This window comes from Thamnophis elegans, chromosome 15 (genome assembly GCF_009769535.1).
Source record: "Thamnophis elegans isolate rThaEle1 chromosome 15, rThaEle1.pri, whole genome shotgun sequence".
Lineage (NCBI taxonomy): Eukaryota > Metazoa > Chordata > Lepidosauria > Squamata > Colubridae > Thamnophis > Thamnophis elegans.
The window spans coordinates 3,728,173-3,742,153 of record NC_045555.1 but is presented as its reverse complement, the minus strand read 5'-3'; the positions used below and the strand labels follow the sequence as shown (position 1 = coordinate 3,742,153).

Below are 13,981 nucleotides of genomic sequence, written 5' to 3'. Positions count from 1 at the left end.
GCAAGAGGAACAGAGCCATCACCGAGTTGCAGTGTGTTGTGGGCCGTCAGCAGCCAGAGGAGCCAGCACAGATTCAGACAGTGAGGAGGTTGGGGAGGAAGATGGGCCAGTCCTGGAGTCTGGGGAAGGCTCTGAGGAGGGTTCTGTGTCGGAGGCAGAGAGGGGGCCAGGGCCGTATGCCAGTTATCAGCTTCCTCCAGAGTCAGACATCAGTGAGGCAGAAGAACAGCTGGAGCTTGTCCCCATTGTGCGCATGCGCAGAGTTGCCAGATGAAGGGAACACCTAAAGAACAGACTTGGGAGGAAGGCCACAGGTGGACAGTGAATGGCCCCTCTCAGAGGGAATAAGCGGAGCAAAAGGGGAGGGGAGTTTGCAGGAGACAATTAGTTGGTGACTCTCCAAGACTCCTGGCCAAGTTGTGCAGATCTCAGCCTGGCAGCTCTCCAAGCCAGATAAGGTCTGTGACTGTAAATCCTCCCTCGAAAGACTTTGCTGGATGTGAATGAGCAGAATTTACAGTAAATCAATAAAAGGGGGTTTTGTCAGCACAAGACGTTTGCTTCCTGCTCTCAGGAAGCCTCAGTCAGAACACAGTGGGCTTCCAAGACTTCCATACAAGATTTCTGGTTGCTTTTCAAATCCCTATTGCTTCCAAGTCAAATACTGGGAAGGACAGGATCATACTCTTAACAGGGGATTCAAATAAACGGAGTCAGTGGAAGAAGAGGCATAGATAGAAACTTTAGATCCAACAGAGGACATTCTTGTTGTTTCAACAATCCCAAACTGGCAAGTTCATCTTCTAAGTCATTTTAAGGTTGGTTCAGACTCCAGGGATTGGCCCAGATACCTCTTAATTTAAGCAGACTCTATTGCCAAGAGAAGACCGAATGGGGTTTGGATTCCTGACTCAAACCTCTGGATGAAAAAAATATACTGATGCAGGCTTCTGATGAAGAGTTCTGCAGGATACAAATGTCGACGTGTTCCCAAAACTAAGAAACCTGGTCCATGTTGTAACTGTCAAGCCTTTTTTCTTTCTGGGCCTTTCATAGCTTATGCTTTATCATGACATAATGATTCCTTCATAAGGGCAATTTCCGCCTTGTCTCTCAGAGCTTGCCTTCATCTCAGCCCCGAGCAACAGGCCTAGCTGTCCTTCATCATAAGACTTTTTAATGTCATTCTTTTTCCTCCTTATTTTGGCATCATCAAATTGGCAGTCTCACAAAGTATTAAAAAAATCTGTTAGGTTTTGTTACTCATTATCTTGGAAGGCAACGACTAAGAACAGAGCGGGGAGGGGGAAGGGGACTGGAGAAAACTTGGCAATGGGGACAGCCAATAAGGAAAATATTGTTTTCTCTGGAGTCAAGGTGTCATGGACAGCACATTAACTCAGTAGTGGAGAAAGGTTATCCTCTTCCTCACTTTCCTAACTCCATATTTTAAATGTTGGCGCCAGGGGGGGGGAAATATGCTCTCGGTTCTGTGTTTTAACAGCAAGCCAACCTTCTAATTTTTCAGCTTATTACTTTTTTAAAAATCTCAAATCATCATACAATTGAAACAAAACTGTTTAAAGGGATAAAATCCTTAAAGGGGATGGGGGAAGTATAAGCAATCTCATAAGAAAAAAGAACGAAGAAGCTGACCTGCACCCTCCCTTAAAAAAATCATATATATATTATAAGATAATAAAGAGGAAGTTTTACAAGGCAGCCCTATACTTGTTTACCTGGTAGTAAACCTTATGAAATGAGCATGCATAGGATTTACAGCTTACGTGTCTTGTATGCTCACATAGGCCCAAGGTTGGGGAAAAAAAGTCTACAAAAACTTCTTGGTAACTGGAATGATGACACTTAAAAAAAAGGAAAACAAAGTTCTCTTGTACTTTTAAATTCTTAAAGGAGCTTCTGGTCCAGCCAGTAGCTTTGAGTTGCTGTTTTCATTTATAATTTTCTTTCCTGAATTCTGGGGGGAAAAACACAGAAGAAATCTAGAATTAGTGGTGGGTTAAACATTAAGCAAGGCAGAATTTTGAGCCAGAATTCAATAGGTTTAGGTGCTATTAATTCACTACTTTCTTTGACTCCTTTCTGAAAAATGAGAAGCAAAGCATTGTGTAGAATCTACCATGTTTCCCTGAAAATAACACAGGGTCTAATTTTCTTTTGACACCCTCCACCCTGAAATAAGCACTTGGCCTTATTTTCGGGGAGGTCTTATTATTTTTGAGGTGCAGGAGGCGGCGAGCATGGTCACTTCATGGCTGCTGCTGTGTTGCAATATTTTCGGGGGGAGGGCTTATTTTAGCACATGCGCTCAAAAGCCCAGTTGGGCTTATTATCCAGGGAGGTCTTATTTTCGGGGAAACAGGGTACTATTATGTTATTTTTAATTTAAAAGCCCAGCTGGGTGGAGGGTCACAAGACCAAATTAAAAGCCATGAAAGGACACCCAGTTTGCTTGCCAGATATGTCGGGATGTCCGATGTTAAGTACTTAGGGGGACGTGGTTCCAAGTTATGAGGCCTGCTACAATCATTCAAAATGGTTTTTCTGAACACACTGGATGAAATCACCTACTGGACAAAGGGTTTGTAGTCCACTGCGTCAGATTGGGGGGGGGGGGGGGGAGAGAGAAGCTTTTCAAGCATTCTCAGGTGAAAGAACTTGAGGTGGTGGAGAAACATGCAGTGAAACATACAGTCTAAAAGATGGCAAACCTTTCCAGCACCAAGTGCCCACATCAGCACATGTGTGCACGTGCACATGCCACAGGGCCAGAAACCCAAAGACCAACTGGCTACTACTTACTCATCACATGCCTGTTTTTTGGACATTTTCAGGCTGTTTTCAAGCTGTTTTTCAGGTCATTTTTTCGGCCACTTTTGGGGCCAAAAATGGCCTGGAAATGGCCTGAAAAATGGCCAGGTTTTTGGCCATTTTTGGGGCCGTTTTCAGGCCGTTTTCTGGTGCTCCGGTGCTCACAAACACAAGCTGCATGCGCGCCGGAAAGCATAAGATCAGTTGACAATGGTTCGTGTGCTCACAGAGAGGGCATTGCATGTGCCATAGGTTTGCCATCATGGATCTAAGAAGAGGAGCAGATGATATCTAGCCATTAATATACTGGACTTCAACTGGACCCATCATTCTTTATCACTGCCCAGGCTCATTCAGGAATCGGAATCCTGCTCTGAAGTGCTGTTTTCCTGGAAGGGAGAGCCTTTTCAAAGGTCGAAGTGTGGATTTGCTTAGAATGCAATCTACGGTCGAAAATTAGGGGTTCGACACGGCAAAAGGGATTGTAAAGTAGCAAAAAGACTTCTTGGGCCTGGAGCAAACAGAGGCAGCTCTGGTCCCCCAAAGATAATGTTGGCCCATGGGAATCTTGTGCCATCGGCCTTTCCTGGAGGGAAAGAATGACTCACCCGCAGTGAACGGCTTGTAATAAAGCCCTTGGCAATAGCAATAGCAGTAGACTTATATACCGCTTCATAGGCCTTTCAGGCCTCTCTAAGCGGTTTACAGAGAGTCAGCATATTGCCCCCAACAATCTGGGTCCTCATTTTACCCACCTCGGAAGGATGGAAGGCTGAGTCAACCCTGAGCCGGTGAGATTTGAACCGCTGACCTGCTGATCTAGCAGTAGCTTGCAGTGCTGCATTTAACCACTGCGCCACCTTGGCTCTGCCCTTGGCAGTCAGTGGTGGTGAGCTAATGAAAGACTGTGGGGAAGGACCGACTCTGCAAGGCTGAGTTTCGTCAAACAGTTTCCAAATATCCCCCTCTCTTTGCTAACAAGGAGGGTGACACACATTTTCTCAGAAGTGAAACAATAGGACATTTAACATTTGAAGGGGGGCGGGGACAGGGGGGTAAGAATCACCATCTAGTCTTGCTGCCCACTCACCTTTATCTAAGTCAATATTCTTAGCAGGGAGAATCCTATTTTGTTCAGCTTTATCCTTCAGGATATTGTTTTTGTAATCTGCAAGGAGGGAAATTGATTAAGGAAAAACATGATTTAGAAAAAGGAGACACTCAGATCTTTTTCTTTCTTTCTACTCTTTTTTTCTTTCTTTCTTCTCTTTCTAAAAACCATAAAAGTAGAATTACAATCCAAGTGAAGATGCAGTTTAACAGATGGGGAGGGAAGGAGCAGGATATGAGGGGAGGCAGTAGGATTGTTTTTTAGATCTTAAATCTTCAGGTTAAAGTTTGGCAATCATGCAGATTGATGAGTATGTGAGATGGAAGAAAATACTGAAAATACAACTTCAGCAACAGAGTGATCAACGCCTGGAATGCTCTACCTGACTCAGTTGTTACTTCCTCTAACCCCCATAGCTTCAACCTCAAACTGTCTACCATGGACCTCACCCCATTCCTAAGAGGTCTGTAAGGGGGCGTGCATAAGCGTACCAGCATGCCTACCATCCCTGTCCTATTGTCCCCATTTATTTGTACTCCTTTCACGTGCTCATATCCATGTTTATACATGCCTGTTATCTCGTACATGTTTGACAAACTAAATCAAAATAAATAAATAAAATCATGCAGATTGATGAGTATGTGAGACTGAAGAAGCCACTGCTTCAGGGTGAAGACCCGCTTGGAGTGAATCCACGTATGGAGCAAGCCTTTTGACTTTTTTTTTAACCAAAATTTATTGAGGAACTGTAGGATTTGCACAATGCAGTGGTTTGTTCACACACTGTGTTAATGCCAAACCAAATAAACGACTGCATGGTGTAGGGTCAGTATGTGGCAATGAAACATGTGGAAGCACCTCCTCCTCAAACCCTCCGTCCTCCAAGACTTACCCAATTTAAAATCTTCACTTTTGTAATTTGACAAATTTGTTGCATCCAATGGAACCTCCCTGAGAGTCAGTTCCTTCCTGGAAATACAAGTGCAAAATTATAATTGTATTGTTTCGATTGCTGCAAGTCTTACTATCAGGGTAGCATATCAGCAACCAATCTTTCTCCGATATATTTCCAATTGCTGCTTCTTTCAATTTGTCGATACAAAAACCACAAGCATGTGGACATTTTACATAATTAATAGTGAAAGGTTATCTGAGTAGCACCCCAAAGTTGGATGGCTATTAGAATGCAGAAGTTTCTCAGCTTTCATTATAGCTATTTTGAGAAAAGTTCTCTAGGATCGTATTGTATCTTTGGAATATGAGTCTACTTACTCATTGTATTTTTTCATATTGTATTGAAAGCCTAAAAATAGAAAAGAACAGATATCAACACATATCCAGGGGGACACTTGTCAGCACAGATAAATAAGAACAACATACTGAAGTCACACAGAGAATTTTTTAAAGGGAAATAAACATATTAAGAGTTGATATGATAGGGAGCTTCATTGAAGGATATACATTCATGTCCAAATTAGGCCCTAGTGAAATGGGTATTTGGATTTTCTTTTTCTTTTGACACTACTTGTGGCAACAGAAGATGCTTTTTGTCTCATTTTGCCTCATTTTTTGGCAATTGTCTCTTGGCAGCTGCCATTTTGTCCTCCCAGCATTGTCAGCCATTTGTTCTAACTTAGGCTTCCCGAGAGCATGAAGCAAACTCCTTGTCCTGACAAAAAACCCTTTTATTAATTGACTGTGAATTCTGCTCACTCACATACAGCCAAGTCTTTCAAGTGAGGATTTATGGTCACAGACCTTATCTGGCTTGGAGAGCTGCCAGGCCGATAGCTGCAGAACTTGGCAAGGAGTCTCGGAGAGTCACAAACCAATTAAGCAAACTAATTGTCTCCTGCAAACTCCACTCCCCTTTTGTTCCTCTTTTCTTTCCTCTGGGAGGGGCCATTCATTCATGTGATAACCACAGTTCTATCTTCCCAGGAGAAAGTGGGGTCCTATAAAACGAGGAGGAAAGTGAAGGAGTACCCGATGCCTGAGCTCACCTCTCCTGCGGTGCTGGCGAGTCACGAGAACTGCAAGGATCAAGAGCAGGATGAAGAGCAAGAGAGTGGCCAGAACATAACCCAGCTGGTGGAAGAAATGAGCCCGGCTCTCGGGGATGATGACGTTAATCACATTGTGGTTCCGGCCCGAGTTAGGATCTAGATGGTAGAGGGAGATTTTTTAAAAACTCAGCGGATTGATTCACAGCTATAAAATAATTAGGAAAACTTATGGCTAAAGTCAATCCTACAACCCAACCAGATTCCCACAAAGAGAACGCACAAGCAATAACTTATTTACAGTGTGGTATTCAGGAATACCCTACTTCTGAATATGGAGCTTGTATTTCGATATCATGACTAATGAATATTGATTAACAGATTCTCCTTTTCCTTTAATATATCAACTCTCTTATGAGCAGAATGTAGCTAGCAGAGTGCTCCAGGTACTGGCTTCTTGTGGTACAGAGGGCCAGTTATCAATTCCACAGTGTGTCATTCTAAAGCACTTTTGGGGTGGGGGAGGGGTGTCTGTCCTAGTTCCCCTTCCAATCAATATTAGAGGAGAAAAACAGCCCTGATGCTCCATGGGTCTCTCCACAAAAAGTATTGATTATAATCGGAGAAGGGGAGACAGGATAGAACAATCAACCCATGGAACAGAAGTTGCCTCCGGAAGTTGTGGGTGCTTCATCACTGTAAGCTTTCAAGAAGAGACTGGGCTGCCATATGTCAAAAATGGTGTAGGGTCTCCTGCTTCAGCAGGGGGGTGGACTGGATGACCTATAAGGTCCCTCCCAACTCTGATATCTATATTCAATGGAGCTGCCTGGTGCCTATCTTTTTCCATTCTGGCCACCCGCCAATCATTTTGATTTGGGCCAGAGAAGAACTGTTCCGATCACAGGAAGGATCTCCAAGTTTGGTCCATAGGAAAGGAGGGGTTCTATCCCTCAGCTACCCTCTCCCCAATAACATTTAAACATCCCCATAAAAAAAATAAGCAAAAGCTTTTCCACATGCTTGCTTTTTAGTAGACAATGCCTCAATGCATATCTCCCCTGCCTAGCAATCTTTCACACTAAGTTGAAACTACCTTGGTGGTTGATAGTTACTAAGGAAGATCCTAAAGAAACAGGCAATTGTCCGTCCTGCTCTTTTTCCCATTTTAAGGGAAAAGGCCTTCTGAGTCACTCCAGTCCTTCTGAGGCCCTTCAGTCCAATTCTTCCCGCTGTCATGAATAAAGACTAACATATGTGTCCCAGGACAAATCTGCAACAGCAAGAGCCAATCTGGGCCAGTCAATGGAACCAGAGGTTTTGTCTTCCAAACTTTTGGACTTGTGCTGGAGCCCATGTTCAGGGAACTTCCTTCTTTCTAGCTAGAGAGAAGCTAGAGTAGAGAGGATGGGTCCCAGCACATATCCAAAAGCTTGCAAGAGAAAAACCTTTGGTCCCAGTGACCGACCCCAGATTGGCTCTTGTTACTGTCTCTGTTTGAGGATTGCTTCATGTTGTCAAACTGTCTAGTCCAGTAGAGTCATAGAAGAATGTCGATACCAAAAGAATGAGTTTCAATAAAACAAAATCAAACCACAGATGTGTGCACACATGCAAAAGAAAAATATGTGTATATCTAGGTTTCAAGCCAGGAATCCATTCCAGTGCAGGGTGTAGCAGTTCAGAGAAGGGAAAGCAAGAGCAAGTTGCCAGTGTGAAAGGTGGTTGATGAAGCTGTGTATGTGTGAGAGAGAGGGGGGGGGGGGGGAGGGAGGGAGGGAGAGAGGGAGAGAGAGAGGGAGGGAGGGATGGAGGGAGGGAGGGAGGAGAGACAAAATGTGACATTTGGAGAAATACTTGTTTGCAAGAGTCAAAGGGTTATATAAATGCAGACAAGGACTTAGAGCAGCATTTTGGTTTTAGGCAGCATTTCATATTGTAGGAAGTTAGCACCCACCACTCTCCTAGACGAAAAATGAAATATCCTAGGAAATATTGAAAAGGCAGAATATTATATTTCCCTGGATAAGAAATGGAGAAACATGTTTTTAGGCAGGAAGCAGACTCACTCTTAATAATCCCCACCTTTGTCAATGGGCCATTAAAAGGCCTGAGCCAGACGATTCTACATAACAAAGATCTCCCCCTTCAGCTCCAGGGTGATGGGATTAAGGCATGACAGGATTAGCCCTTTACCCATCTCACGACATGGCACCTGGGAAGAAGCAATGCTCAACCAAACTTGGACTCAAAACGCAGCCTAGAGTTGCCCCTGCATGGCCTCATGGGAGTCCGACAACCAATCAGAATACAAGCTCAAGATCAAAGGCCAGAGAGGGCATAAAACCAGGAACTTTCAGCTTCTCTCCCTCTTTTTCTTCTTCGCCCAACATCTGGAAGCATGTGATCCCACCTTTTCTGTTCAGGAGCTCAAGCCATGTGATCCTGTCCACCATTAAATCATCTTTCAAGCAGCCTCCATGTTTCCAGTGTCTTTTCTCCCACTTGGAACTGAACCCAGAAGGACGTTTCTTCCAACAATGTGAAAAAAAAGGGAACTTTGGATACATCGAGAAAGAGAGAAGATCCCAGAAGATCTCAAAGAAACTCCTTTTTGAATAACTTTGGAGAAACCTTAGAGATGAAAACACAACCTCGCCAAACAATGGAAGAAAAACGATTGCAAAAGTTTCTAAGGAAAATAGAACTTCAGCATGCAGTGATGTTTTCTTCCTTGAAATCCACTGGCACATTTTTTCTTGAGGCCACAATGTGCACATACAGCCTGGGAAGAAACGTTCAGCACTGGACATCAAGAAGCCAGAGAAACTTCAGGCAAACCATCTGGAGAACCAGAGGCTGAAATGAAACATGAAATGTAGAAGATTTTGGCTGGTGGGTGAGCAGCCCGGCCCGAGGGGAAATCCTAGTTCGGTTATCAGCACATTGACAACATCAGTAGGCGGGATGTGGTCGTATCTTATGGTAGAAACTTGTACAAGTTGATTGAACTGGCTGTGAAAACCAATTTCCCGCCATCTTTCAAGCAAGCGATAATGCAAATGAGGGGAGCTCTCCGAACTTGGGTTTTTTTCTTGCAGACGTCTCATTACCCAAACTAGGTAACATCATCAGTGCTAGACACTACTAGGGCTAGCTATTTTACACTAGCACTGATGATGTTACCTAACTGGGTAATGAAACGTCTGCAAGAAAACACCCAAGCTCAGAGAGCACCAAGTATCCTACACGTCAACCCTGAGCCACAAAATTTCTCCTTTCTTGATCTATGCAAAGAGATGCCATAAACCTTTATTTTTCAAATTAGTGTGTAGCCCAGGGCTGCCTAGATGACTTGGGCTGCTACTGTCCTCATTCCCAGTTCTTCTTTGACATAGTGGGGAATATAGTCTGGGACACGGTGGCTCAGTGCCTAAGACACTGAGCTTGTTGATCAGAAAGGTTGGCAGTTTGGCGGTTCGAATCCTTAGCACCGCATAACGGAGGGAGCTCCCGTGACTCGTCCCAGCTTCTGCCAACCAGTTCAAAAGCATGTAAAAATGCAAGTTGAAAAATAGGGACCACCTTTGCTGGGAAGGGAATTCCATGCTCCTTCAGGACTTGAGTAATGCCGGCCACATGACCATGGAGACGTCTTCGGACAGCGCTGGCTCTTTGGCTTTGAAATGGAGATGAGCACCGCCCCCTAGAGTCGGGAACGACTAGCACATATATGCGAGGGAAACTTTTACCTTTTTAGTCTGTGGGGAACAGCAGCAGAGTCTAGGGGTGACCCTCATTTTTAACAGAAAGAGAAGTTTTCGTTTCACTGAGTTTTCTGTCACTGTTTACATCAGCTGATATTAATGTCATGTGATTCAGAGTTGTCAGACTCTTAAACTGCACATGTTGTGCATGGTAATATCATCCCATCTATTTTTAAAATAATTGTCCTGGGGATCGGTTTGGAAGGAGTGACGGCCTGCTTTCTGCGGTATTCGGGACACAGAAAAGGAAAGGGGCTAATTTGTGGCACAGTTAACATGGAGGAAGATTCTCTCAGTGACTGCTAGTCACAACAGTTATAGACAGAATGTCCATGCAGAGAATTGTTACCTCTGAATGACGTTCAGAAAAAAATCAGGATTACAGTTATCTGGTCGACTAGTACAAGAAAGAAGATGCTATGACAGAAGCCCTTCGGAAAGGAATTCAAGACAGAATTATTTCTATTAGGTATTATAACAGAAGGTTATAGCAAAGCGTCACATCCTGACAGCAGCAAGAATGATGCATGCACAGCAATGGAAAAGTGAAAATACCCCTTCAGAAAAGGAAATAATAAGGAAGATATTAACATGCGCAGAAACGGATAGACTAACGTTACAATTAAAACACAAAGGAGAGACAGAATATTATGATGCATGGAATAGATTTTATCAATGGCTGGAAACACGAGGTGGGAGAAGGAACACGAAAAAATTAGTCTAAGTAGACCTGAAATTATATATGTATTAGAATGAATACATTGGTCAAAAATAATTGTATGACAGCATTGTGTAAGTAGTATATTTGTTATTTGTTTTTGATTTCTATGGCGGGTGGAATGCCAGGACTGTCACACTGTGTTTGATATACTCATATGTAAATTATATATGTATGTATGTATAAAAGGAATTCATAAAACTCTGAGGATTTGTAATGAAACTTCCACATGCAAAGCAAATCTACCTTGGACAAACCATTGCTGAGCAGCCACATTTAGAGAGAGATAACGGAGGAGAAGCAGATAACAAAATCCAGGGAACAAACTGCCACATATATTTAAAGGCAGCCTAGCAATGATCCTGCAATCCACACCAAAATTCTGATTGGAAAAAAGAATAGGAATCTGAGTGACCTTGTACTTAAAATCAGAGCCTCAAAGAGTTAACAGCAGATCTTGATGGAAGGCGGAGTGAAAATAAGTAGGCCATGTTGATCTTGTAAGCAGAATAAAATTTCCTGTTGGAAAGGGTTCCAAATCTTGGAACTATGCCTGACACTAAAAAATCCAAGGAGAAGCTTCTCGTTCCTCTCTTTGGAACAAAAAGTATATTCCTCCCAGAGTTTGAGAGTTTGAGGAAGCAACTGAACTTCTGCGATTAAAGAAAGATCCTTGCAAATAGTGAGTTAGTGAGTTTTCTTTGAACGGATTTTCCAACGGAAGTCTTGAGTTAGCTGAAAAGGAAAAAAAAAGTGTTCTGCAAAAGATAGAAAGAAGTTCTTGGGGATCTGGGACCAATTTCCTGGTTGCAGCTGCAAGAAGAGAGACGAGCGGAGCAGCTCAGAAACTGGGTCAAACAATTCCTCTGCTTTCTCGTTTGCAAATGGCAATTGGACTCTCAGACTTGTGACTTGTCCCCTTGAAACCAGGCCGAGGTCCAGGGTCATCTGTGCCTTCCTTGAAACTCCAAATTATGATGCCCCCAGGAGCCACCAAAAGTCATTATCAGCTTATAATTGAAATGGGAAAAGGAAATGCCTTCAGAGTGATCCTGGGAGTTATATTTACAAGGTAAATGAAATAAAAGGGAAATGGCTGGGTTTGCCTTGCCAAGTTCAATAGAATAGAATAGAATAGAATAGAGATAGGGATAGGATAGAATAGAATATGGAAAGAATATGGAAAGAATAGAATAGAGAATGGGATGGGATAGGATAGGATAGGGATAGGGATAGAATAGAATATGGAAAATAGAATAGAGGATAGAGAAGAGAATAGAATAGAATATGAAAAGAATATGGAAAGAATATGGAAAGAATAGAATTGAATAGAATAGAATAGAGAATGGGATAGGATAGGGATAGAATAGAATATGGAAAATAGAATAGAGGATAGAGAATAGAATAGAATATGGAAAGAATATGGAAAGAATATGGAAAGAATAGAATAGAATAGAGAATGGGATAGGATAGGATAGAATATGGAAAGAATATGGAAAGAATATGGAAAGAATAGAATAGAATAGAATAGAATAGAATAGAGAATGGGATAGGATAGGGATAGAATAGAATATGGAAAATAGAATAGAGGATAGAGAATAGAATAGAATATGGAAAGAATAGAATAGAATAGGAATGGGATAGGAATGGGATAGGAATGGGATAGGGATAGGGATAGGATAAAATTCTTTATTGGCCAAGTGTGATTGGACACACAAGGAATTTGCCTTTGGTGCATAGGCTCTCAGTGTACACAAAAAGACAAGATACATTTGTCATGAATCATAAGGTACAACACAATGATAGTTACTTTTCTGATTGCAACCCTCAACAAACCATGTCTCTAGAAGAGCCCAGAAAGAGAAGTGCATCCCACTCTTTAAGACTGCTGCTGCAATGATAGCTTTCTCCCCTCTAGGGCCTGTCCCATTGTCCCCGTCCACCATGCTGTGAAGAGAGTTGCCCTGAGCCATTTAGAAGGAGCTTGGTTGGAAAGATCTGCCATATGGTCCCTGAGATTTTCTCAGCATCCTCTCTGAATCCCTCGAAGAGCTAAAACCTAGCAGTACTGGGCCGTTTAAAAAATTCATAGCAGCACTGCTAGGGATGTTATTAAGCAGGGAATAAATATTAAACAAGCAATAAATATTTTAGATTGTTAATAAACAATGGACTATGCCTGATAGGTTTGTTCTCTTTATTTGTTAGGCATTTTGTTTATTAAAGTTGCAGGGTTTTCCCCGCCTCTATCTGTTGATTTAAAGAAAAAAAGTTAATCTTAGAAAGATGGAAAAACTGACTCCTTGGTTCAGAGGCAAGAAAAGTACAATGCAATAAAACTGGCTACTACCTCAATTAAAAATCGGCCCTAAAACATACTTTTATTCCCCAAAGCACTTGGAATTAGCAAGTCCAATTTTTTTCCCCACATCAGTCCTTGGAATGTAACGTCTGGAATTTAAAAATGCTTCTTGGATGAGAGAGACCATCCTTTTTGTTAAGACATCAATTATCAATTATGCTTTAAGCTAATTGCATAAGTACCATATTTTTCAGAGTATAAGACCCCCCAAAAAGAGGGTGAAAATCTGAGTGCATCTTATACGCTCAATGCAGCATTTTTAGCCTCCTGAAACCCCGCCCCCTTCACAAAAATGGAGGCCTGCAGAGTGCAAAAACTTTTTTTAAAATTTACTTCTTCAAAATCTTGGTGCGTTTTATACTCTGGTGCATCTTATAGTCCGAAAAATACGGGTAGGTCAATTGCTTACCTGGTGCTGGGGGACTGGGGCGTGTGAGATTCACCACCACTTTATTTTCCTGTTCTGGCTCAGCCACTGAGACCTGGAAGATCCTCCGTTCGTGGAGCCCGCAGTAGTGGTGGTGCAGGTGACAGGAGTAGATCCCTTCATCCGCGGCCTCCAAGGATGAGATCCTCAGGGAGAAGTCACCGAGGGCAAAGGCCTTCTCATTGATGTTCATCTTTTGCCGGAGGAAGAGAGGCCCGTACAAACGGCCTTCGCCAGAAGCATACAGGTCAATAAGCCGATCGGCCCGGTCGTGAGGCACCCCAGGGGGCTGCCTGTCCCAGTGGACGACTTGTTGATCCTCCTCCTCATCTCGTCCGGTCCAAACCTGGTTCCGGTTGATGCAAGGAAGGATCACCGCACTGCCTTTCAGGGCAACGACCACCACTTTCTCTCCATCCCAGTAGTTCTGGACTTCCCCGGCTGTAGAAACCACACAAACACAAGAGAAAAGAATAAATTTGCTGGTGGGGAGGCTTGTGATATGCCAGAGAATTTGTGAAATCGGGCAGTTCAAATGAAGGGAAAGATTTATTGCAAACTTAAGCTCTGTACAAGAATCTGAACTACAAAGGGTCAAAGCAAATTGGCAGTAGATAAAATTCGAAGGAATTCAAGGTGGGCTGGACTCAGTGGCGGGTTGCACATTTTGTCACCACCAGTTTGCCATCGGCACCTTCCGTGCATGAGCCCGGCCTTCCATGTATATGCTTTACTCGCTCACACGCCTTCTGTGCATGTGC

At 42.9% G+C, this 13,981-nt stretch overlaps 1 protein-coding gene across 2 annotated transcripts in view; it reads right to left on the bottom strand.

Moving 5' to 3' along the window:
• Window positions 1-776: 776 nt before the first annotated feature.
• MXRA8 (matrix remodeling associated 8) overlaps window positions 777-13,981 on the bottom strand; it is a 34,863-nt gene continuing 21,658 nt past the window's right edge. For both annotated transcript variants that reach the window (XM_032231810.1, XM_032231809.1), the window contains exons 5-10: window positions 13,203-13,661; window positions 5,947-6,105; window positions 5,216-5,246; window positions 4,836-4,912; window positions 3,923-4,000; window positions 777-1,978 (exon numbers count right to left, since the gene is read on the bottom strand). In XM_032231810.1, the coding sequence (XP_032087701.1) occupies window positions 1,953-1,978; window positions 3,923-4,000; window positions 4,836-4,912; window positions 5,216-5,246; window positions 5,947-6,105; window positions 13,203-13,661 (830 nt within the window). In that variant the 3' untranslated portion in view covers window positions 777-1,952. The remainder of the gene's footprint in view (window positions 1,979-3,922; window positions 4,001-4,835; window positions 4,913-5,215; window positions 5,247-5,946; window positions 6,106-13,202; window positions 13,662-13,981) is intronic.